Source organism: Mangifera indica, chromosome 13 (assembly GCF_011075055.1).
Source record: "Mangifera indica cultivar Alphonso chromosome 13, CATAS_Mindica_2.1, whole genome shotgun sequence".
Lineage (NCBI taxonomy): Eukaryota > Viridiplantae > Streptophyta > Magnoliopsida > Sapindales > Anacardiaceae > Mangifera > Mangifera indica.
This window is the reverse complement of record NC_058149.1, coordinates 14,857,990-14,883,835: the sequence shown is the minus strand read 5'-3', so window position 1 is coordinate 14,883,835 and position 25,846 is coordinate 14,857,990. Positions and strand designations below refer to the sequence as shown.

Here is a 25,846-nt window from a genome sequence, read left to right as displayed (position 1 = left end):
TGCAAACTAAAATTTTTTGAGAATTTGGAGCGTGACAAATGGGAAAAAAGATGAGGTTTAAAACCATACTTAAAGGAAAAAAAAGTCAATTTTTAAATCTGAAAAATACGAAATTATGGGGTAAAAAATATTTTAAAACTTTAGGATAATACTAAAATATAAGTTTAAATTAAATTTTTTAATAATAATTTTATTATTAATAGTAAAATTAAAATTTAATTGATAAATAAATATTTAGATTTTTGATAATTAAGGTAAAAAGTTTGATTTATACCACACCTTGGGTGGGAACTAGCTGTTTGGCCTAAATAAAGAAGATAATAAAGAACCAATGTTTTTTGTACAGGGCTTGCAAAACCTGGTTAAAGGATTGGTGTAAGCGTTGATTGGTCCGAGATTGTTACATTGATGACAACTAAGCCAACATCAAAACAATATTTAATCAAACATAAATTTGCTTGGTGATCCAGTGCATATTTGGTTCGAATTCAAACAATTACTCAATTTTTCACTCTCCAACTGGGCTAACATATACTCTATTGGAGTTTCATTATGGCCTAGTGGTTTGATCAGAAAACTCAATATGATTCGCATATTTCGAGCTCAGTCAACTTGGTTTAAGAGTAAAATTTAAGAATGGACCTATCAAGTTTAAACAATAGAAAATTTTTTCAAATTGCAACGATTGATATTAATTTAATAATTTGATTGAAATAATCTGATAATTGAATTGTAATTTAATGTAATTTACTTTATTTGATCATAATTCAATCTAATTCAATGATTAAAATAAATTTAATAATTATGTCAAACTAAATTCACTATTAGATTTAGTTAAACCAGTCCAATCAATTGGCCTAATAACAATTTTAATACATTGTAGACAATAAGATAGTGCCAACTAATTGATTAAATAACCAAAACCAACTAATACTTATCATATAATTAAAAAAACCCTTAAATTTTGAATTAAAATTAAAAATTGTGAATGAATATTTATATAGAGGTGTCTTTATCCCTAAATTTTGAGCAGAGAAAAATTATAAAATTTTTAAATTTGAAAAAAATAATTTAATTTTTAATAAATAACGATTTTAATTTAGACCCTTACAAAAATATTTAATAAAAATTAAGTTAAGAGTGTATATTTATGTTTTTAAAAACTGTGGGGATGTCTTTGTCCTTAGCTTAAAACCGCCATGCAATTCCACAACATTCTACCCTATTCTAAAACATTCTTTTGCCTCTTCCCCGAGCTTGAAAAACCCACTCCCTCTTATTCTCTGCCTCTTTTCTTCAATCTTCAGCAATGGCGTCGAGAAAGCTTGCAAAGTCTACTTTAGCCTCTTTGAAATCTTCGAGGACACGAAAACTGTCTTTCTCACAATCCGGCTGCTCTCGGCTTTCTTGCTCTACCCTTCAATCTACTTCCACTTCAGCTTATTCTTCTTTCACTAATTCTATTAATTTACTTTCTCGTCCTTATATTTTCAACCCTGCAAATTTATCGGCAAACGCTTTCACTCGCAATTTCCACTCTTCAACTCCTCTTCGCTCCTCCGCCACCGGCTCCTCCCAGGTTCGTATCTATAATATACATATAACTTATTTTCGTATTGATATTTGATTGATTAGGCTATTTTTCAAGCTAATTCATAGTATTGAGTTGAATGTATTGTCAGCTTTTGAAATTTTTTAGCAGATTAATTTGTTGCTAAAAATCTCTTTTCAGTTATTATTATTGTTATTATTATGTGATATTGCAATTTATTGTGCTTATGAGTGCTTAGGCTAATCCAACTGAGTACACTGAGATGGCATGGGAGGGCATTGTTGGTGCTGTTGATGCGGCGAGAGTTAGCAATCAACAGGTGGTGGAATCTGAACATTTGATGAAGGCTCTTTTGGAGCAAAAGGATGGTTTGGCACGAAGAATATTCACCAAGGCGGGGATTGACAATACCTCAGTTTTGCAGGCTACAGATGAATTTATATCCCAGCAACCAATGGTGTTTGTTATGAAGTTTTGATGGTATGCTTATACTTTACTGGCTTTGTTGCTTTTGTAACCATGAGTTGTTTTATTTTGTTGTTGTAGGTTACAGGGAACACCAGTGGACCTGTATTAGGATCACATCTTAGTTCCCTCTTAAATAATTCTCAAAAATATAAAAAAGAAATGGGGGATGATTTTGTGTCTGTTGAGCATCTTTTGTTGGCATTGCATTCTGATAAGAGGTTTGGGCAACAAATATTCAAGAACCTTCAGCTTAGCGAGAAGGATTTGAAGGAGGCCATCAAAGCTGTTCGTGGAAATCAGAGAGTAACGGATCAAAGTATGATTTCAACTTCTTACATTTTGGGTTTTGTTCATATTTTTTTAATCCCTGTGTGACTAATTGCATGCACCATTACTCATAATTATTCTAAATTTTATAGCACCTTAGGTATTGCAGCTCTCACATGTTATTTCCTTCACATATGTAGATCCTGAAGGAAAATATGAGGCACTGGACAAATATGGAAATGATTTGACAGAGCTTGCTAGGCGTGGCAAACTTGATCCTGTTATAGGTCGAGATGATGAAATTCGGCGGTGTATCCAAATATTATCTCGGAGAACTAAAAATAATCCTGTTATTATTGGTGAACCTGGTGTGGGAAAAACTGCAATTGCTGAGGGGTATGTTGTTTGAAACATTTTTCTTTTCTTTTTCCTACATTATGAAAATTTAACTTTGTCATGGCACTTTTGAGGATTAAAAGGAAATGTTGTTCCTTGGGCTTCAAAAGTAAATTATTCTTTTGTATCATCTTTTCTGTTTTAAGATTCACAGGTTTTTTTGTCAGTTATCGAGTTGCAGTATCTTCAGTTCAGTTCTTGTGGTTCATTCTTGAAATTTGCTCTATCTTCTATGTAGACTTTGTTCATAGATAAGAAAGAAAGATGTTATTGTGTACATATATAATTATTTCACATATTGATAAAACGCTCTTCTCAATTTTGAGATGATGTATGAAATAGAATTTACTAATATTCTATGTTGTTGTGCAGATTAGCTCAACGTATTGTTAGAGGGGATGTTCCAGAACCATTGCTGAATAGAAAGGTTTTGTTTCAACCTTACTATTAGCTATATTTCCTAATTGAAGAAAGATTTGAGTTGGAAAAGAGTTGTGTGACATAATTATGTAACAGTTTTTTCATAAGTTAAATATGTTCTTTCATAGATATCCTTAGGTATTGAGTATTTGTCTTTTTTAGACTGTTGTCTTATAGCAGATGATATCAACCTGGCTGTGAAAGGTTGTGTATAGACTTATTGTTTGTGGACTCATAACACCAATGAGATTAAATTTATGGACAATTACTAAATTGCCAATAATACATGTTCCTCTATTGTCAACTTCTTAGTTTATATTTGCATGTACTCTTGTACTATACAGTTGATCTCCTTAGATATGGGCTCATTGGTTGCTGGTGCCAAGTTTCGTGGAGATTTTGAGGAAAGGTTGAAAGCTGTCTTGAAGGAGGTTACTGCTTCAAACGGGCAGATTATCCTCTTCATTGATGAGATACATACAGTAGTTGGTGCAGGTTTGTGCCCTGATTCTGTTTCATTGATTCTATAATCATTCTTACCATGTTTTGTGTGTAATGGTTTCCTCCTATCTATGTATGTATTGCTGTGCGGGCTTGAATTCATGATTATGATAATAAAAGTTAGCAATTGGCAAATTTGGTATATGTGCTTATTGAGTATTTTAATTTTGATGAGTATCTTAATCTTTGCGTACGAAAATAGTAGTGTACAACATTTATCAAGAGCATACAAGTTGGTTAGCTTATTAAAAAAGGTGGATATATTGATCTGGGTCAGATTTTTTTATGAAGTATTTGTTAAAACATGGGTAGATAAGTCGGCGTAATTGGAATGTAGCTTGGTAAGAGCCTCAATTCCAAGTTTAAGGCAGTTTTTTATATTTGTGAGACTAGGTACATTATATAGTTACATATAAAGTCATTGATTAGGGAAAGTATAATTTCATGTTGGTGGGTATGCTCCATTTTATATTCATTATACAACCATTGCTTGATGTTTGTTCTTATTGTGGAATCTTTTGAAGTTATGATATGGTGACCTCTTGTGAATGAATTTCTTGTAGGGGCTACGAGTGGTGCAATGGATGCTGGCAATCTGTTGAAACCGATGCTTGGTCGTGGTGAGCTTCGGTGTATAGGAGCAACTACATTGAATGAATACAGGAAGTACATTGAAAAGGATCCTGCACTTGAGCGCAGATTTCAACAAGTTTTTTGTGGTCAACCATCTGTTGAAGACACAATATCCATTCTTCGTGGGCTGCGTGAACGCTATGAGCTACATCATGGTGTTAAAATATCAGATAGTGCCCTTGTTTCTGCGGCAGTTCTTGCAGATCGATACATCACAGAACGTTTTTTGCCTGACAAAGGTAAATAATAGCTTTATTCTATGACTTTTGAGTATTCTTCGAAAATTTATTTGTGTGCTGAAAGTTCAATCTCGAAGGGAGAGGGAAATAAGCATATCAGTTTTCAACCGATACATTTTGTGAACTATTCTTTTCTTGTTTGTTTATTTCTTTGTTTCTCTTTTTATTTTACTATTTTTTTAACTTGTTGATTTCACCATTGATGGCTACCTAAAGGATGGTATATGATATCATGTTTTAAAGAGTGGTTGCACACTCAACAGAAGGTATTTTTTTTGGTTGAAGATCTTAAAATACAAGTTGGAAATAATAGATACAATTCTGTCCTATAGTAGCTAGAATTCTTCTCTTCAAAATGTGGCCCACCCAATAAGTGTCTTTTGTATTAAATTTTAAAATCTTATGTGTAAACCATGCTATTTTTCGTTTGTGATTTGGTTTTCTCCTTTCAGCGATTGATCTTGTTGATGAAGCTGCTGCAAAGCTAAAAATGGAAATCACATCTAAACCTACAGAGTTGGATGAGATAGATAGAGCTGTACTTAAGTTGGAGATGGAGAAGCTTTCTGTGAAAAATGACACTGATAAAGCCTCTAGAGAAAGGTTAAGCAAACTGGAACATGATCTGAATGAGCTAAAACAAAAACAGAGAGAACTAAATGATCAGTGGGGCCATGAGAAGAATCTCATGACAAAGATACGATCAATTAAAGAAGAGGTAACTCTTCTTCAAGCCTGGTTGATTTTAAGTTCTCGTTTATTTCTTATTTTCTGATTCAATTGCTTAAAATGTTTCTAGATTGATAGAGTTAACTTGGAGATGGAAGCTGCTGAGCGTGAGTATGACCTAAATCGTGCTGCTGAGCTCAAATATGGAACTTTGATATCCCTTCAGCGTCAATTAGACGAGGCTGAGAAGAACCTTGCCGACTTCCAAAAATCTGGGCAGTCTTTACTTCGAGAGGAGGTCACTGATCTAGATATAGCTGAAATTGTGAGTAAATGGACAGGTATACCCTTGTCAAATCTTCAACAATCAGAGCGTGACAAACTAGTTATGCTGGAAGATGTTCTCCACAAAAGGGTGGTTGGTCAAGATATGGCTGTTAAATCAGTGGCTGATGCAATCCGTCGTTCAAGGGCAGGATTGTCTGACCCCAATCGACCTATAGCTAGCTTCATGTTCATGGGTCCTACTGGTGTTGGCAAAACTGAGCTTGCAAAGGCTTTAGCTGGCTACCTGTTTAACACTGAAAATGCTCTTGTAAGAATTGATATGAGTGAGTACATGGAAAAGCATGCAGTTTCACGATTGGTTGGGGCCCCTCCAGGTTATGTTGGTTATGAGGAAGGTGGGCAGCTCACTGAGGTGGTTCGTCGAAGACCATATTCTGTAGTTCTCTTTGATGAAATCGAGAAAGCGCATCATGACGTCTTCAACATATTATTACAGTTGTTGGATGATGGAAGGATAACTGATTCTCAAGGACGGACTGTCAGTTTTACAAACTGTGTTGTGATAATGACTTCGAACATTGGCTCCCATCTTATTCTTGAAACTCTTCGTAATACGGAGGATAGCAAGGATGTTGTTTATGATATCATGAAAAGACAAGTTGTGGAATTAGCAAGACAAACATTCCGTCCAGAATTTATGAACCGTATTGATGAGTATATAGTTTTCCAGCCTCTGGACTCTCAACAAATCAATACAATTGTTGAGATACAGGTAATAAAATCTATTCAAAGAGTTATTTTTATTAATCATTTTAAATATTTTTTATTCTTAATTAGGTCTGTGCATAGTTGGTTTTCTTCTACTGAACTTTGATGTTAAATTAACTCTGTGCATACATATGAATCTAAAACTTTTTAATTGGATACAATCTTCTTTTTCTGTTGTCTATTTTCTTCTCTTGTTTGGGCATGATTCTCCTTTTCCCTGTTCGTAGGATATCTGTACATTTGCTTGTATGCAATTTGCTTATTTCATTATTGTAGATATGGAGAGTAAAAATATTTATACTAATAATGAATATTAATTCATATATTAATGGTGAAATGTTATCATGTGATTGACTGTCATTTCATACTAATTCAAGATTATCTAATTACACTATAACACGTCATTAATAGTATACAAATTAGTATTCGTTATTAGTATATATAATTTTATTGGTAGATATGCTTGGAAACATATAGTATCACATTGCTTATAGTTGTACCATTCATTTTAATGCACATTCTTTTTATGATACAGTTGAGAGTATGTTTGAACATTCAAGTTCACTTCCTTAGGAATTCTGACTGATTATTAACTATAGTCTGATTTTATTATTCTGATATTTCTTTTTCATTATGGTAAATACTTTTATGGATTTCATCTTGACATATCTTTGTAAACGTTGGTGCCAGATGAACCGATTGAGAGATCGGCTCAAACAAAAGAACATTGACCTTCACTACACAAAAGAAGCCGTTGAGCTTCTGGGCACGTTAGGCTTTGACCCTAACTTCGGGGCGAGGCCAGTTAAGAGGGTGATACAGCAGTTGGTTGAGAATGAAATTGCAATGGGGGTGCTGAGAGGAGATTTTAAGGAGGAAGACTCAGTTATTGTTGATGTTGATGATTTGCCATTGGCTAAAGACCGTCCTGCCCAAAACAGATTGTGCATCAAGAAATTGGTCAGTACCTCTCCCTTGGTGTCCATGGTAGCTAATGACTGATCTTGCCTTCTGGAATTGTATACATGTCTCATAAATGAAATTCTTGTTCTGTCTTTGTCGATATCTAGGCTTAGTGACAAGATGTACACTTCAAAGTCTAATTTGAATTTTGGAGACACATGTAAGGGAAGCTCAAAATGGTTTGTTTTCCGTCTTCTAACCTAGGCGAAACTGTTTTGTAGCAAGTCTTTTTGTTCTGCACTTTTCACTTTGGTAATACAATGAAGTATCGTGCAATGGGCAGATAAATTTCTAAATGTTGTGATTCTTGGCTAAGCATGGCTGTGATCAAGTTTCTGAAATAAGTGTTTTGAATTATAGATAATATAATATTTAATTATATAATAACAAATTAGTGTTTATATTCATGGTTAGTTATGATATTACTTAGTTACTAGATTAGGGTTGTAAATTAGTCAAATTGTAGTTTGGTTTAATTATTGTTGAATATGAGTATTTGAATTTTTGAATTAAGTTTGAGTTTATTGTTATTTCGCATAATAAATTTGTGAGTTTGTAGTTTATTTTGAATATAATATTAATAAATTTTTAAAAGTTTAAAATAATATATATAGATTTTGTTTTTTGATTTTAAATATAGATAACTTAGTAATTAATAATATATAAATTAGATATAAATATAATTTATTGAGTGAAATTTGAATTAATTGTTTTTGTCTCTAGGCCGAGATGGAACCAAAAACTTTCAAATTGGATTAGTTTAAACTCATTCTTTGTCTAAATGCGGCAAAGCCAAACTTGCTTAGGAATTCACGGTTCGATTGCAGCCCTAATTCAATTATTATTAATATTTACAATAAAACTATGTGTACCTATTTTGGATACACAAATATGTACATATTTATATGTGTCATCATATGATTAGATGATTTTGAATTAAAAATAAAATAATAACTCATCATATGATGATATATATGAGTATGTTTATATTTATGTATCAAAGTAGGTACACATAGTATTACTCATATTTACAATAAAACTATGAAAGCTCTCGATGTCTTGAGTTGATTGCTTATTCGGTTGTCTATATGAATTAAAACACCCAAACAGGGTAGAAAGGTAAAAGTCCTTTACTCTTTTCAGATGGTACACTGTACATTCTGCATCCAGTCAGAAACTAGTCATGTTATGAAGAAGTCCTGACAATAAGATGCCTTACTTTGTAAAAGATGATGACCTTTATCCCTGGGACACAAATTTCATGTCTGGTTTATTAGTGGCCAAAAAAAAAAAGGTCTGGTGAAGGAGCTGCAGGTTGTGGATGATGAAGTGAAACGAAGAGAAGCTGCGATGAAATTAAGATCACTTTTCGAAAGAAAATTCAGAAGCGAGGGTCACTCTTGCTATGCTAGGAGCCTATATTGCGCAGAAACAAAAACGCGAAAACGGATATCAAAGTTTTTTATATAAATACTAATTTTTTATAAAAAATAAATTAAAAAAAAAAAAACCAACGGATAATACACCTTCAGTCAGATTTGCATATGCCATTAAAGATATGATATTTCTGTAACCCAAATTGTTAAAACCAATAGACTTTTCCCTATTTCCAAACGCCAGCTTGTCCTTAGGAGACCATGAAAACTCCAGTCTATTCCACTGTTTCCCGTATCCATGGTGTCGATATCTTTGCTTTGAACCATCATCATCATCGTCTTGTAATTCCTTCCTTGTTTCTTCTTAACTCTGGTCTTTTTATATATTTTTTAACATGATGTTTAAATTTTGGTGGTCAAAAGAAGCAGAGGGAGTTCAATACGCCGCCGGTTGTGGTGAGTTAAGCACGTTGGAAAAAATTGTATCAGTGAGGAACTCAAAACACCATCAGCCGACCAAATTCAACACATTACAGCACAACTTCGTTGATATGGAAAGATTGAAGGAAAGAATGTTATCCAAGGTTCTGCGGCTGCGTGATAGTGAAGGAGAGTATTACAAAATTAAGCTATTATTTAACTTTTTCAGGCAAAAAAGGTTAGTGATGTATCGATCGGCAAGGACTGCTGCTGAAACAAGAACACTATATGATATTTTAACATCATGATGTAACTCAGTTTGATATGAAGTTTTGATGAAATATTTATTTTTACTATGATTTGTTTTATCTTCTTGATGTAGGTTACTGGGAACACCAGCGGACCTGTGTTAAGATTGTAACTTAGTTTTGTCTTGAATAATTCTCGAAAATATAAAAAATAAATGGGGATGATTTTGTGTCTGTTGAGCATCTTTTGTTAGCATTTCATTCTGATAATAGGTTTGGACAACAACTATTACAAAACCTTCAGCTTAGCAAGAAGGACGTGAAGGAGGCCATCAAAGTTGTTTGTGGAAATCAGAGAGTAATGAATCAAAGTATGACTTCAATTTCTTATATTTTGGGTTTTGTTTACTTGTTTTGTTAGGAAGAAAGCTGATAATATTTTTTCATCACTGTGTGACTACTTGAATGCACTATTTCTCATAATTATCCTAAGTTTTATAGCACCTTAGGTATTACTGCCTTCACATGTTATTTCTTTCACATTGTAGATCCTGAAAGAAAATATGAGGCATTGGCCAAATATGGTGCATTCAGTTAGTCACGTAGTAATGAAAAAAAATATTATTAGCTTTCTTCCAAACTAAACAAGTAAACAAAACCCAAAATATAAGAAGTTGAAGTCATGTTTCAATCCGTTACTCTCTGACTTCCACGAACAGCTTTGATGGCCTCCTTCTTGCTAAGCTAAAGGTTCTTTAGTAGTTGTTGTCCAAACCTCTTATCAGAATGAAATGCCAACAAGAGATACTCAATAGACACAAAATCATCCCCATTTATTTTTTGTATTTTCGAGAATTATTGAAGACGGAACTAAGATGCAATCTTAATACAGGTCTGTTGGCGTTGCCAATACCCTACAACGACAAGATAAAAGAAATCACAGTTACAAAAGTGACAAACACAATAAAAATAAGTATTTCATCAAAACTTCATATCAAACACCTTTGGTTGTTAGGTTATAAATTCATCTGTAGCCTGCAAAACTGAGGTATTGTCAATCCCTGCCTTGGTGAATATTCTTTGAACCAAACCATCATTTTGCTCCAAAAGGGCCTTCATCAAATGTTCAGATTCCACCACTTGTTGATTGCTAACTCTCGTCTTATACAATTATTGCTTGGCATTTGTTCTCCTTGTGGAATCTTTGCATTTTATGAGATGGTGGCCTTTTGTGAATGAATTTCTTTTAGGGGCTACAATTGGTGCAATAGTTGTTGGGAATTTGTTGAAACCAGTCGTGGTGAGCTCCAGTGTAGAAGAACTACATTGAATGAGTACAAGAAATACATTGAAAAGGATCCTGCACTTGAGTGCAGATTTCAACAGGTTTTTTGTGGTCAACCATTTGTTGAAGACATGATATCTATTCTTTCTGGGTTGCATGAACGTTATGAGTTACATCATGGTGTTAAATATCAGATAGTGCTCTTGTTTCAATAGCAGTTCTTATATGAGTTACATCATAGTGTTAAAATATCAGATAGTGTTCTTGTTTCAGTAGCAGTTTTTGCCAATTGATACATCATAGAACGTTTTGTCTGACAAAGGTAAATAATAACTTAATTTTGTAAATTTATAGAGTATTTTTATGAAACATTATCTGTTGCTGGCTGAACGTTTTGTGATTTCATTTCTCCGATATTTCCTTCTCTTTACAATAAATACTTTATGGATTTTGTTTTAACATGTCTTCGTAATCATCTTGCTAGATGAACCGATTGAAAGACAAGCTCAAACAAAAGAACATTGATCTCCACTACACAAAAGAAGTTGTTGAGCTTTTGGGTATGTTAGGCTTTGGCCAGACCTTTGGGGCAAGGCCGGTTAAGAGGATGATAGAGCAGTTGGTTGAGAATGAAATTGGAATGGGGGTGTTTAGACGAGATTTTAAAGAGGAAGACTGGGTTGTTGTCGATTTCAATGATTCGCCATCGGCCAAAGACCGTCCTGCCCAAAACAGATTGTGCATCAAGAAATTGGTCAGTTAGTAGTACAATTAAGTATTAGTGCAATGGGCAGACAAATTTCAGAATGTTGTGAATCTGTAGCTAAGTATGGCTGCAATAAAATTGATGTATAGTTATGTAATTAAGTAATTTTGAATTAAAAAGAAAATAATATCAAATTATATAATTATACATTAGTGATTGTATCCATTGTTAGTCATTGTATTACTCAGTTATTAGACTAGGGTTGTGCATGAGTTGAGTTGTAGTTCAGTCTGATTATTGTTAACTTAAAGTTCTAACGGTTTGGGTTTGACTTTTGAGTTAAGTTTAAATGGCTTGAGTTTGGTTTTCGAAATGAGTTTGAGTTCACTGTTATTTGGCTTAGAAAGCTTGTGGGCTTGCAGCTATGTCTGGAGGATATGATATTATTAATAAATCCATCAAAGTTTGAAATATTGTGTTTAAAAAATAAAATCTTTTATCTTGATTGTAAATATGAGTAATTTCGTAATTGATAAATTATGTACGGTAGTTTTAAATATAATTTATTTATTAAATCGACCGCCAGGTTATTGTTTTTCTCTTGAGTTTTAGTTTGGGTGTAACCTGGAATTCTGTGTAAATGTAACAAAGCTGAACTTATTAGGAATTGTCAGTTTGATTGCAGCCGTGATTCGATTATTACTAACTAATACTATGAGACGTAGCGGTCTATTGATGTGATTGCTTATTCGGTTGCGTATTTACGAACTTTAAGTGTGTGTGAATTAAAACATCCAAAACACGGTAGAAAGACAAAGCTCTTTATTGTTTTTCAGGTGGCTAAAGGTAGAGCTCTTTACTCTTTACAGATAGTACATTGTACATTTCTGTATACACCGAGAAAGGTCCTGACACGAAGATGCCTTACTTTGTAAAAGATGATGACCGTTCCTTTATCCTTGGGACATATTTTTTATGCCTGGTTTATTGAGTTAGTCTCAGCAGCATAATTCGGCAGTGAGAAGAAGAATAGAAGGTGTTTGGTCGGTGATTTACTTTTGTCCCATGGAACAATTCTTATTTTTTATAAAAATCTAACCCCTAGCGCTAGCCTTTTCTCACGCCCATATCATTCCATGCCCAGGTGTAAACAATATTCCATTGCACAAGTGACTCAAAAATAACCATGAAATAGAATGATGAAAGTGGAGCCGTGTTTTATATTAGAGTAATACTCTGTTATGAAAGGTATTTAAATTTTGTTAACTTTCTACGTAACTTGGGTCATCACAATATAACATATACGTACAAATAATATATAAATAAATTGATATATTATTATGTGATTAAATGATTTTTTTTTTTAATTTTTAATTTAAAATTATATAATAAAACATTTGTTTATTATACTTTTTAATGCTCATTCATCTGTATACGAAGTATTATTGTTTATATTAATAGGGTAAGCAAGCAAAATTAAAGAAGAAAGCGATTGACATGGAATTCATTTATTAGAATCAAGTGTGCTAGTTGGATTGAATTTAGGTGTGTGGCTCGTTCGTTAGCCTCCCAACATAAATGTAATCAATTAAACGCATTTTTATTGAATTCTTTTTAGTCTCAGAATGAGACATTCATCAATTTTGTGAGAGGGACATCAATATGCCTTTCAAATTTGGATGCCTTCTCCTTGGTTCTAAAATTTTTATTATTGTTTTAAAAAATATGGAGACTCAGGATTGAATCGTCGAGACCAAACTGACCATCAAAACTTGGCCGAGATGATTCAATCAGTTTAATCCAAAATTTAAAACATTTGTATTTTCCACCCTGACTTTACTTGATCAAAACTGTGACAGCTGACATTTCCGATAAGCCCAACCAAAAACAAAAAAAACAAAAAAAATTCCCAGCTCGCACAAAATTATTGATGTCAATCTCAGATGATGTGCTTTGATTTATCACTTGTAAACCCCTCATTTTTCATGTACCATTTTTGTTATCCTATGACACGGTAATTCATTGAAATTCATTCCAACTATGCCCAAGCTTAAAAAAAATTTAGTTTGAGACTTATTTGAGCTCAAAGAATTCAACTTAAAATTGATAAGTTAATATTCAAATTTAAATAAAAAATAATTTAATCTAAATTTGAATATTTAAATTAATTTAAACTCAAATTATTTTATAAAAATAAATTTAATCATTAGCTCAAACTTTAAGATTGATAACTTAACTCTAAAAATAAGGTTTTCATCTCGTATGAGAGAAGACTTCTAACATAAATGAGGATGAAAATAATGATGAAATCACCTTGTATGGGAGAGGACTCCTAACATAAACGAGGATGAAAATAATGATGAAACAAAAAAAAAACAATCTAAAAATAAGGATAAAAAAGATACATACATATGTATATATCTTCACCCCAACTCATACCCTTGCTGTCTCTTCCACACTGCCTTATTTATTGAAATCATCTCATTGGATTAGATTAGAACTAAAATTCAAATTCGAAGTAGAATTACTCCAATGAAATCCAAATGACCAAATTACACATTTCCCTATGCAACTGTAAGTAAAGAACCGTTGTCTCCTAGCCGTCTTTACTAACCATCTCTCTCTTCCTGTGTCTTCTCTTTCAAGCCTCGCCCCATCTTTTTACATAATTAAAAAGAAAATCAAGGCTCTGAATGACTTTGAAAATGATTATTTAGTTATTTATTTCTTATTATGAGTTACCAATATGGAAATTGTTTTCAAAATTTTAAATATTTTTTAAATTTTAATTAGATTTAACCGTAGAAATAAATACAATAATTAAAGCTATTCATTTTGAAATAATGATTAATTAATATAGAAAACCAGTAAAATATTAAAAGTTAGTTTTTGTTCAATGTTTTTTACCGGCAATTTTTTCTTTAGGTGTTTTTGTATAATATATTTTATTATGAAAAATTGATTGTCCCCTTTTGCAATTTCATTTTTATATTTTATCTAGGGCACGAAATAAGTATAGAAAATGATATCAAATTCATATATAATAAACATGTAAAAAGAATAATAAATAAATATAAAAATTAGTGATATACTTAATTTTGTAGTGTATTTAAAAAATATAATTTACAGTTTGATTCAGTTTAAAATTCACTTAAAATTATTAATTGTTTTTCTAAAATTTATCAATTAAATCATAATTTTTTATTTAGTTTCATAGTTTGAATTGAATTACACATATCTCTAATAAAAAATGGTAAATTAACATTTATAAAACGTATTTATAATATTATTGATAAAAAAATATTTGAATGAAATACACCTAAATGAATAAATTATTTACCATTAAATAGAGTCATTTTCTTTCCTTTGAGTCTCTCTAGACTCTGGGCCTCTCTGCGCATTTTCTCTGCGGTTATAAATTTACGATAAACCAAAAGCAGAACACAATCTCTTCACTTCCTCTCTCTGTTTCTAGAACCGGATCGAAGCCTCAGCTCGGTCGTGTTGGCTTGGCTCTTGTCTTGTTTCCTATGAAATGTAGTTCGTTGTATAATCGGAATTATCGATAATGGCGAAGATTCATCAAAACAATGTCAGATCCTTAGTACTCGACAACAACCACCACCACCACCACCACCATCATCAGTATCGTCTCTGGACCGCCTTCTCCGCCGCTGCATTCCGTCGAAAAATCTTCGACGCCGTTAGTTGTGGCGGCACTTCTCGGTTTCGTCAAGAGTTTCGAGAAGATGATACCTCAAATGAGAAGACACAACAAGAGAAGAAGAAACCAGAACGGCAAAAACAGGAAAAGCTGAAACAACGAAAAGGTTCAGAGAAGCTATCAGATCTTCTGAATTTGGCTGACGTGGAAAGCGAAACTACGGAGAGTGAAACGAGAAAGAAAGAGGAAGCTCTGGAGGAGTTGAAACGTGTGGTGAAGGAGCTACAGGTTGAAGATGATGAAGTGAAACGAAGAGAAGCTGCCAAGAAAGTAAGATCACTTGCGAAAGAAAATTCAGAAGCAAGAGTCACTCTTGCTATGCTAGGAGCCATTCCTCCTTTAGCTGGAATGCTTGATTTTGAAGATGTTGATTCTCAAATCTCTGCTCTCTATGCTCTTCTTAATCTTGGGATCGGCAATGACATGTGAGTCCATTTCATTTTTTTTTTTTTTCTGGAGTTTTTTGCTTCTGTTCAAAATTTTCTGCTTGGAAAAGGATTGTGTGGGAATGTTACTCAAATTCATGTTATGTTTGGTGTTCTTTCACTTTCTTCATTAATATTTTATTTAAAAATTTCATTTTTCTCTAGCGGTTTTTATGTATAAAACTGAAATTATTAGCCACGACATGTCACTTTCCATGCTTCCATCAGTTATGTTTCTTTCTGAAACATGTCGGTGCTTATGTGGATTTGTCTTTTAATCTTGCATTTACTTTGTTTTTAATCTAATTTTTTGCAGGAATAAAGCAGCCATTGTCAAAGCAGGAGCTGTGCACAGAATGCTACTGTTAATCGACTCTCCAAATGCTCCAAACCCTTCAGTTTCAGAAGCAATTGTAGCGAATTTTTTGGGTTTGAGTGCATTGGATGCGAATAAGCCTATCATTGGATCTTCAGGGGCTGTCCCATTCTTGGTGAGGACCCTGAAGAATTTGGATAACCGTAGTAGTTTACAAGCTAAACAGGATGCGCTTCGAGCTCTATACAATCTCTCGATATTTCTAGGAAACATTTCATATATTTTAGAAACTGATTTGATCTCATCTCTGTTGAACACATTGGGTGATATGGACACAAGTGAAAGAATTCTATCCATTTTGAGCAATGTTGTATCAACCCCAGAAGGTCGGAAAGCAATTAGTGTGGTGCCTGATGCTTTTCTGATTTTGGTTGACGTTTTGAATTGGACCGATTCACCAGGGTGCCAGGAGAAATCATCCTACATTTTGATGGTGATGGCACATAAGTCATATGGAGATAGACAGGCCATGATTGAAGCTGGAATCTCATCATCATTGCTTGAATTAACACTTTTGGGAACCACATTGGCCCAGAAGAGAGCTTCAAGGATTTTGGAATGTTTGCAAGTTGATAAAGGTAAGCAAGTTTCAGAGAGTTATGGTGGGAATTTGGGCGCCACAGTTTCAGCTCCCATTTACGGATCTTCATCAGCATCTACTAATACAAACGGGGTTACGATTGCGAAGGAGTGCTTGGAAGACGAAGAAGACATGATGAGTGAGGAGAAGAAAGCTGTAAAACAATTAGTCCAACAAAGTTTGCAGAATAACATGAGAAGAATTGTTAAAAGGGCCAATTTGCCACAAGATTTTGTTCCATCAGAACACTTCAAGTCCCTCACAGCTAGTTCAACTTCCAAGAGCTTACCATTTTAATTGAAGATGAGAACTTGAAAAGTTAGTCTTCTTTTCATAATCTTATTGCAGTTATATGAGTTTTGTATCTCTTATGGATTTAAATCCCCTTTGTCCAGTCTATGAATTAGTACGGCAAATCATGTCCATTCTATGAGATGTATTTTGGCTTGGATCCCCAAACATTAATTTACACCTGATAAAAGTTAAAAATTGTTATTGGGATATGTGAAACTGCATATATAAATCTGGGCATTGATAAGATCCTTTTCTAGAGATGCTTGGCTGTCAGTATTAAGGCATGGAATGGCAGATTAGAAAATGAGAAGGCTGAATTTTGTTAGGGTTTCTGAGTATCCCTATGATCCAGGACTTCTTTTCAACTTATTAGTATAATTTTGTCCAACACTTTGTCTCTATTCTTCAATATAATAAATTAATGTTTTCCTACTTGTTAAACAGTGGTCAGTCATTTTGTATTGTTTTTTCTGTTAGTAATACTATTCATTTGACAGGTAATTTTTGGGCCACATCTTCAGCTACTGCAAATTCAGCTAAATTTAGTTCAACTTGGTCATTATGGATTTGAGTTGAACTCGAGCCCACCTATGTTAGGGTTTGGTTTGACTCGAATCCATAACACACACATCACATTACAGCTACTATTAACAATTAAGTCTTATTTCCATCAGGGAATCGATTCCCTTGTTTGTTTTTCAATTCTAAATGTGATGTTTCCATCCGGGAATCTCTGGAATTACAGAGTTTATTGCATTTGTTTAATAAGTAAATGCATCTTCTGTGCTGTAATTCGTGAATGCATTGACTTTGTTTAATGAGGTATTCTGTATTCAACTTATCTGCAGGTCATCAGGATTAAAAAAGTACAAAATGCGCTGGTGGGCATAAATAAAATCATCCGAATTCTTCAACCCATTGAGGTGCGTGTGTGTGTGTGTGTGTATATATATATATATAATGATGTTTAGTGGGATATATTTAATAAATTTTTTCATCTTTTGAGCGCTATCTTCTTTTTTCTTCTTTCTTGTTAAATTGGTTTTTTGCTCTTAGCCTGAACTTTAAAAATGCTGTTGTAAATATTAGATGTGGTAATGCAATTATGCCCTTCCATTATTCCGTATTGTTCATGTTCCACTTCCAACATCAATGATACTAGACGTGAATTCGAACTGAAACCAGCTTGAACTCGAGTGGGTAGTCCCAATTCGAGTTTAAGACGAGTCAGTTTGATTTTATCGAGTCATTGAAAATTTGCTAATGACTTGTCATCTTCTCCAACAACTTTTTATTAACAATAGTTGTAAATCCGACAATTTCCCTTTTTCTTTATCTTCAACGACCCTTATTCTTCCTCTTAGATCTAGCAACTCGCTCAAGTTAGATTTTCCAGATTCAAGCTGAGCTGGAACTGGTCCTTGTTCATGCTTTGTGTTCGGTTCAACTCAAAGCCACCTTAGAATGTAGATTATAGAGAAAGATTGGGTGAGTTTTGGGTCTCATGCATTTACTCTCTAAGTTGTATTCCTGGTATTGTACAATTGTCTGAAGCTTGGCTTAATTTTACTATATATGAGCTTTATGTATATAAAAGAGTAGTAGCAGACACTTGGGTGGTGGCAGTGTCTTGCTGAAAAAGAATCTCAGGGGTTTCATGGCTGTTCTTTTTCTGCACAAGTAAAAGACCATTAACTTTTCAACAGCAAAATTTTGGGACCATGTCGAAGATCTTCATTTACATTGATGAATTTTTGTAATTTGATTGACTAAGAATCCAATGTTCCACTTACATCCATAGAGAGGAAGCTTCCTAGTTGTTATTCAAGGTTAAAATTAGTTGGTGGTGGACTAAAAGTTTTAATGAATAAGAATGTCTTTCATTTGTTGAATTGGAGTGGTTGATCGGAAAAAATGATGGCACTGGTACGATATCACCAATATAAATAAAATTATATATAAAATATATATTTAATAGGCAAATTTAGGCATAAATATTTTCAATCATATACATAATTTGGGATAGACTTGAGTTTAAATAAGGATTTATTCAAACTTGATTTGAATCCATAAAATTTAGCTCAAGTGAGAACTTGTCAAAAAATATAAAAGAAGAAGAGTTCTCAAATATAATGAAAAAAAAAAAGAATTATCGGAAATGAAGTTTGAATAGGAAAAATATCAAAAAAGATAAACTTGTCAGTAACTTTTTTATGAGTCATTAAATTTGAGTTAGTTTAATTTAAACTTAAACTAAGACTACTCAAACCTAAATTTGGTTTGTTTTAAGGCAACACTAAATGAAGATAAAATTTTAGAACGATGGATTAATTTTGAATAAAAACAAAAACAAGCAATGGGTTTATCTTAGAAACTTACGTATTGGGAAGTTGAAAGTTTGGCGCACTGGACAGAACTACATGATGAGGAGTATGGGAATTGAAATAAATGAAAAGCCTTGAAACAAAATTGGGAATGGATTCAATTTTCATCGGCGAAAAAGGACAGAGATGGTTTGGTTTGGATCTGTCATTAATTGGAATGAATAGTGACCCTTTGATTGATTGATTTTGACTATTCTATTCGTGATTGAGAACGTCTGACCAAGTGGGGACATGACAGAATTTAAATAATAATTTGCCAATATCTTTGTTTTATCGTCACGGTCAGAATGTGTCAACATAACAACACAAACCCAACACCCCATGTCCTCCACCGACTGCTCAAAATAAATAAAAACAATTCTCCTCCCAATTAGTGGCTGGAGTGAAAAAGTTGGTAGATATCTTAGTGAGGCTTAGGTTTGAGATTTTTAAACGACGTATTAGAGTTTCCTTGTTAGCAAATAAAAAATTAAAATTTAAAAGAACTCTTAAAAGTTAAAAATAATAAATAATATTTTTTACCTTTTATAATTTTTGCAATCAGTTTGATATTAATCAAACATGTCTTATTATCTATTAACCATTCTCTTCAATTTGGATAATCATATTAAAAATATAATAATTTTTTTATCACATCGAGATTATAACAACAACAATCAAGCTACAAACTTTTACACTTTCGTAAATACCCTTATATATAACATTAACTATCTATAAATATAAATTGATAATGTTATAAGAATTAGAAGAGCATACTCTAAGATATAATTATTCTTTTACCATTGCAATTTCATAAAATATTTTTATACGCAAATTATAACACTTAATGAACATAAACCCCTGATATTTCCAGTCAAACTGACTTATCATTATTATTATTATTATTTTGTTGTGTTTCTTGCCATACTTGCATCATTAGATGCACTTTGGGTTGGTGTAAACCTCTACTACATATAATACTTTAGAATAAATGTTGCTGCCTGACCAAGGCTGGTAGAAAAACAGCCGTCCAATAATTTAATACTAGTAAGATCTGAGATCTAACTACTTATAAGGTGGTGATAATTTCGAGAAAATCTACAAAGGACCCATGTAATCTACACCTTGGATGTCCATTTGCCTATGTTTCGGGGCCTAGATACCAACGTCTTTTCTAAGTTTAGTGATTGGAGCAGCCGGTCGGTGGGATTTTTCTTTTCATTTTTCCTTTTTAATTTTTTTGAATGTTAACTTGGAAAAGCAATCATGTTTCATAATATTTTAATTTAAATTTGTTTGATCTAATATATAATATTATTGAAACATAAAATTAATAGTATTATTAAATAAGTGAATAACATTACCAATTAAATGAATAATGCCGTTAGATGACAAATTAGTTTAGCTTGTTAAAATCAAATTATAAATTCAAATTACATCAGTTCAAATCAAATTCAGCCCCTTATAACCTTCGAACTACAAAGGCCATAAAAATAAACTAGTGAAAGGACAATTTAGAAGGCTTAATAAGGTGGGGTGGGCTACAGAAAACAAAGAAAGAAAGAGATTCTAGAGAAGCCTGCTTTTGGTTGGGCACATGGTAGGCCACTTAATCAGCCCAATAATTCATGTGTGCTAGGGGGGCTTGGTTTGGTTTAACTTAAAATGGTCTTATCATTCATTAAAGCAAGTGCTAAATAGCCCTCATGAGTCATGACTTGTTGACTTGTTTTCCCATCTCAATTTTCCATTAACTCTTACTTGGACCTCCCAGGAAAACCTCACAAGAGAACATGGTTCTGAAGTCCAAAATGGATAGCTAGATTCAACCGGTTACATCGAGACCCGATGATCAATCCAATCTAACTATCTAAGTATTCGTCATTAGATCGGATGGACTTGTGGTTTGCCTGTTTCAACTGTTGGATCAATCCATTCAAGCACTCAAGCTAATGTTAGACATGGCGCAAAAACTCATGACATGAACCATACAATAAAACCACATTTATATATTGTTTTAATTTTTGTTTAACTTGTTTTAACTAAAGTTATCTTGACACCTTCCAGCCAAATTCAATTTTGATTAAATGTAATTTAAATTTCATATTTAATTATTAAAAAGGTAAAATTATTTTTAATGTTATTATAATATTTGTTTAAGTTTGATCACTAATTTAATCAATTAAATCAAGAATGACCTGAATTGACTGCTTCATCAAATCAATACCCGATCTTAATTGAAAACATTGGATGCAAAATACTTACCAAGTTTTCAAGATACAGAAATAGAAAACAAAACTAATAATTACTGACCTGAATTCATGCTTAGAAATTCAACAAACAAGACAATTTTATTTTGTCAGCTGCTTCAGATATCTTTGTGGTCCTATGTATCCAACAAATGACTACAGACTACAATTCTTTGGCAAATTGTCATGACTCATCACTTCTCCAACACTAAGAAAAGTGTTTTCCTACTTCTTGTAAATTGTTTTGTAGAATATTTTAGACATGCCATGTATTATTGACTATAACTGTAAGGGATTAATGTTTTAATAAATGTTTTCAAGCTTAGATCAGTCAGAGGTCCGGTCAGAATAGATTAAAAAAAAAATTACACAATGTCCCAGCACATGCAAAAAAAAGGATTGAATCAGCCGGTTTTGATTGAAGGGAAGGACCAATGCATAATTTAACTCCTTAAACTTAAAATAATCAAACACGTCCAATCCTTTGTCCAAGAAGGCCACATATAAATTCTAATACCTAAGTACATGATACAAATGGTTGCACACAAATGAAACAAGATTTGCATATAGAACATCCCTATAAAGAAGATGCCGTTAAACTTGCTTTAAATTTAAGAATCCTCAACAAAATACTAGTTATGTTATAATGAGAAATTCTCGGGTGGTCGAACATCGCAAGTATATAAGATGGAATTTTGAAAGCATAATGCTATACCCTATAATGCATTTCTTCTTTCACGTAGTAGATTATCTACAATACTAGGAAAACAGATACCAGCTAGCTACCTAAGAGTCCAAAACCCATGCACCTGCTTTTACTTAGAAGCTCCCCCATAATATCTACTTATTTTCGGAAACAGGGAGGTACACACCTTCAGCTGCCAACCACACATTATCATCTTGCTTCTGCCGGACACCACATACCTGTATATAAATGTGAGAATGTTAAACAGAAAGTTGAAAAGCAGAATTCTGGCAATGCCAATTTATTTTGGGCAAATGGGAATATAATGTTTATTTCTCACCTCCTGCTGCCCACCAGCTATCCGCTGATATTTCTTGTTATGACTGTGCAAATAGCCACCAGTGTCAACATGTTGAAGCCGAATCCTTTGATCTTGCTTCCACGTCTTGCCACTCCCTTCAATCATGAGCCTAGCAGAAATTGCCCCAATTTGAAGCATCAGCCAAACAGAACCATGACAAGTAGTCAAATCGATATGAAGTCTTAAAACAAAGTATAATTTTTGGTCTCACCTCCAATAATCCCCAGTATCAGATTCATGTTCTCCCCCAAAGCAGCTAACCTGCACCAGCACAATGTTCTTGTATTAGCAATAAAACAGATGAAATTAGGTCAAACCGATTAACAGTTCCATCAGTATTGAATTTGACAATAGCAATTGTATCTTCATATGACATGGTTTAGGTTCTCTTAAAAACCACAAAATAACATACAAGTGAGATTATTTGAAATTTCACTGCCACGTGCAGGAAATGCCGCAATAACTGAAGTAAAAGAAAACCCATAATAACCTCGAGGTTGCCTGAAATTGGGGATGCATGCAAATGGCTGTGTAGCCACTTCCTAGTCCTCATGTGCTGCAGACGAATGATGGTCCCAGTCGTAATGGTGTCACCTTGTTTGGCAGATGCCCCTGGGACAGGCCTAACAATCTGCACCACAAAATCAATCTTAATATGCAAAGAGTAAGAGAAGCCTTTTAGAAATTTTATCTTATACGTAAAAAAAATTTAGTGCGATATATATTTCATCACCAAGAAGTTTCCGTATAGGAAAACCAAAGGAATCGGAAAGATATCCACTAAGTGCAGAGAATACATTAAGGATCACAGTCTTGTGTGGAAAAGAAATCTTGACATAAGAATAGAAAATTTGTTTTACAAAATCAACATTTGCTATAACACGGAACAGCATACTTCTTCAGTGCAAGTTAATTTATGATTCAAAATTTGCAAGGCTTGCAAATCATGTAGTCCGCAACACAGCGATAGGGTCCTTAATTTCCACTAGAAACTAAATTATCTTATCAATAGTTTTAATTTACCGTAATATTATATAACGTAGAGAAAAGACAGTACCCAGTAGCTATTTGAGTCATCAACATTTGGAAAACTGGTAACAGACTGCTGGCCACTGCCAGAGCCATACGGCACATCGTGTGAATGCAACCGAAATTTTGTCCGTTCATGCATCAGCTTAAGAGCTGTCCCATAAGTGATCTGCCCAAACCAGGAAGCTAATGTCAGAAACAAGTTAGACAAAGCTCATTAGCCAGGCAATTATAATGAAGGATTCTATAATTATGTGGCAAACAACAGCCTTATAGAAAAAAATAATAAAACATTTTAGTATCAAACTATCACATTTTTCCTGTTGAAGGGATTCTAAATTTGTACGAACAATGAAGATGTTACAAGAAAATAAGATAGAAATGTGAAATTCAAACCTCGACTCCTTCAGAGGAAGCAGCGGACGCAGAGGAAGGAGACGAATCCTCAAAATTGAGACCGAGGAAGAGAAAGATAGCGAGAGCGAAGAAGGCCATAGCGACGAGGAAGAGTAATGCTATGAACCAATTCTGTAGCCAAAACGGAAGATCAGAATGTGATTGCGATTGCGAAGCTCTTCTAGAATCTCTACCGGACGCGGTGGCAATTGACGACGATGCTTTTCTTCTCTGAATGAGAGCTTGCGGCGGCCCAGCCGGAGCCACGGTTCAAAACAAGGTTGATTCTTAGAGTTTCAATCAGAAATGCCGACGCTATTGGATCTGTAAAATTTGTTTCGGGGCGGGAGAAGAAGAGGATGACTTGGTTTCGGCGAATGGGGCGGAGAGTACACGTGCAGTTTAGTTGATGTGGAATTTTTCTATTGGACAGAAGACTCTCTTGACTGAAACTAAAATGGGGCGGTGATGTCAAGGTCAAAACTTTATTGTTGGGTCAGGATAATGGCGCAAAATCTGGGCCATTAATATACGTGATACGGCCCTTTGAGTTTGTGGGTTTGAGTTTTGAGCTGAGCTAAATAAAAGATAATTTGAATTCAATCTAAATATTAAAAAATTGACTTTAAATCTAATTTAATTTATTTAAATTGTTGAATAAAATAAAATTAATTATCAAAGTAGAAAAATTAATTGTTCATAAGAGAATAAGAAGAATAATCATTGATAAAGTAAACTTTGGTGTGACGATGTTGATGAGACGAAAGGGTTTTAATTAAATTGAACTGTTTATATATTCCCAACCCTAAGTTTTGCTTAAATACATTTTTCACCCTTAGTTACATAAACAATATTTTTTTACTCAAAATCAAAATTTATTAACTATATAAAGAATTATGTAAGGGTAAAATAATGATTACCATCCAATAATTCTGAAAAATTGAAAAAAATAACTTCTTTGTAGATCAAGCCCAAATATATTAAACATAACAAATTCACGTTAAAAATATTTAAAAATTTATAAATCAATTCATTGCAAACCCTAGCTATGACATCATTTATTAAAAAATTATCTTATTCACCCTATATAGTTTAAAAGTATTAATATAATTTCAATAGTTTGTAATAAGATGTTTACATTTCCAATTTATTGTGTTGACTTAAACTTTTTGCGGAGTAAGCTATTTGAAATTATCAAGGTGCATATTGAAATTTTTTAAATTTTAAAAAGTTTTAAAACACCCCTAAAATTTTTCAAATTTTCATAAACCATAAAATTACATATTCACCCATAAAATTTTGAAATTTCTATTATAATTCTAATAGTATGTAATAAAACATTTATACCCAAAATTTGTTGTGTTATCATGTTCAATTCTTTGGGGTTGTAAAATAATTTTTTTAAACCATCAAGGGTATATTGAAAATTAAAATTTTAAAAACACTAAAGTTTTTTCAAATTTCTAAAAAAATCTTGAAAATTTTTCTTGGCACCCTAACATTTTCAAAAAGAAATTTTACTTTTCAAACATATAATTATATGTCACTGACACCTTATTTATACTTTAGCTAGTATAACTATAATTATCACTTGTCATCATTCTTGACCTAAAACTAAAAAGAGATGAAAAAAATAGTGAAGCTAAGAATAAAGAAAAATATTAGAGTTCTTATGAAATTTAGATATTAAAAGCCATAATTTTTTAATTTTGTTAATTTCATTTTCTAATATTTTTTATTAATAAAATTTAATTTTAAATGAAAAATTATAATTTATAAATACTATAGATACAAAAATTGTTTTTAGACTAAACCTTGGATGAGAAAATGTAATTTATTGTTATTTTTAAATAATTTTGCTAAAATTCAAACCCAACATTTGCAAATGAAGGTGAGCATACTTGGTTATAAGAATAAATTCATTTTAAACAAATATAAATCAAATTTAATATTTAATAATTAAACAATGAATAAATAATTTTAATATTTGATTAATTTTTCCGTTAGTGGTTATATGACTCAAATCACACCTTCCACTGGATAAATATTCAATTTAAGTTTACCATGGTTTGGTTGGACGACTAAAATTTACATTTTATTATTTATATTATTAGATTTAATTTATAAAAAATAAAATTTTAATAATATTTAATTATTAATAATAA

The 25,846-nt window shown here is 32.7% G+C and overlaps 3 protein-coding genes and 1 long non-coding RNA gene across 5 annotated transcripts; 3 read left to right on the top strand and 1 right to left on the bottom strand.

Annotated features, from left to right (window-relative positions):
• Positions 1-1,202: 1,202 nt before the first annotated feature.
• On the top strand, positions 1,203-7,460 carry LOC123195120 (chaperone protein ClpB4, mitochondrial). The gene is made up of 10 exons (XM_044608731.1): positions 1,203-1,579; positions 1,791-2,009; positions 2,099-2,336; positions 2,488-2,683; positions 3,056-3,110; positions 3,448-3,598; positions 4,168-4,476; positions 4,929-5,194; positions 5,276-6,205; positions 6,892-7,460. The coding sequence occupies exons 1-10, from the start codon at positions 1,310-1,312 to the stop codon at positions 7,201-7,203; spliced, it is 2,946 nt and encodes a 981-aa protein (XP_044464666.1). The 5' UTR covers positions 1,203-1,309; the 3' UTR covers positions 7,204-7,460.
• Positions 7,461-8,258: 798 nt separating this feature from the next.
• On the top strand, positions 8,259-11,530 carry LOC123195123. 2 transcript variants are annotated; one of them, XR_006497390.1, is made up of 2 exons: positions 8,259-10,594; positions 10,978-11,530. It is a non-coding gene; the product is annotated as an uncharacterized LOC123195123 (long non-coding RNA). The 2 variants fall into 2 exon arrangements; XR_006497391.1 differs by having other exon boundaries at positions 8,259-10,815.
• Positions 11,531-14,562: 3,032 nt separating this feature from the next.
• LOC123195121 (U-box domain-containing protein 15-like) lies at positions 14,563-17,717 on the top strand. Its single transcript, XM_044608732.1, has 3 exons — positions 14,563-15,348; positions 15,665-16,622; positions 17,447-17,717. The coding sequence occupies exons 1-2, from the start codon at positions 14,768-14,770 to the stop codon at positions 16,599-16,601; spliced, it is 1,518 nt and encodes a 505-aa protein (XP_044464667.1). The 5' UTR covers positions 14,563-14,767; the 3' UTR covers positions 16,602-16,622; positions 17,447-17,717.
• A 3,911-nt stretch (positions 17,718-21,628) lies between these two features.
• On the bottom strand, positions 21,629-24,070 carry LOC123195122 (stromal cell-derived factor 2-like protein). Its single transcript, XM_044608733.1, has 6 exons — positions 23,682-24,070; positions 23,314-23,454; positions 22,747-22,887; positions 22,468-22,517; positions 22,236-22,365; positions 21,629-22,134 (listed from the first exon to the last, which is right to left on the bottom strand). Exons 1-6 carry the CDS (start codon positions 23,778-23,780, stop codon positions 22,051-22,053), a joined length of 645 nt encoding a protein of 214 aa, XP_044464668.1. The 5' UTR covers positions 23,781-24,070; the 3' UTR covers positions 21,629-22,050.
• Between the last annotated feature and the right edge of the window lie 1,776 nt (positions 24,071-25,846).

Coding starts and splice junctions, on each gene's coding strand:
- LOC123195121 (XM_044608732.1), top strand. CDS start 14,768: ATGGCGAAGATTCATCAAAACAATGTCAGATCCTTAGTACTCGACAAC. Junction 15,349..15,664: donor CTTGGGATCGGCAATGACAT/GTGAGTCCATTT, acceptor AATTTTTTGCAG/GAATAAAGCAGCCATTGTCA.
- LOC123195122 (XM_044608733.1), bottom strand. CDS start 23,780: ATGGCCTTCTTCGCTCTCGCTATCTTTCTCTTCCTCGGTCTCAATTTT. Junction 23,455..23,681: donor CTTCCTCTGAAGGAGTCGAG/GTTTGAATTTCA, acceptor TGGTTTGGGCAG/ATCACTTATGGGACAGCTCT. Junction 22,888..23,313: donor ATGACTCAAATAGCTACTGG/GTACTGTCTTTT, acceptor TTTGTGGTGCAG/ATTGTTAGGCCTGTCCCAGG.
- LOC123195120 (XM_044608731.1), top strand. CDS start 1,310: ATGGCGTCGAGAAAGCTTGCAAAGTCTACTTTAGCCTCTTTGAAATCT. Junction 3,111..3,447: donor AACCATTGCTGAATAGAAAG/GTTTTGTTTCAA, acceptor TGTACTATACAG/TTGATCTCCTTAGATATGGG. Junction 4,477..4,928: donor ACGTTTTTTGCCTGACAAAG/GTAAATAATAGC, acceptor TTCTCCTTTCAG/CGATTGATCTTGTTGATGAA.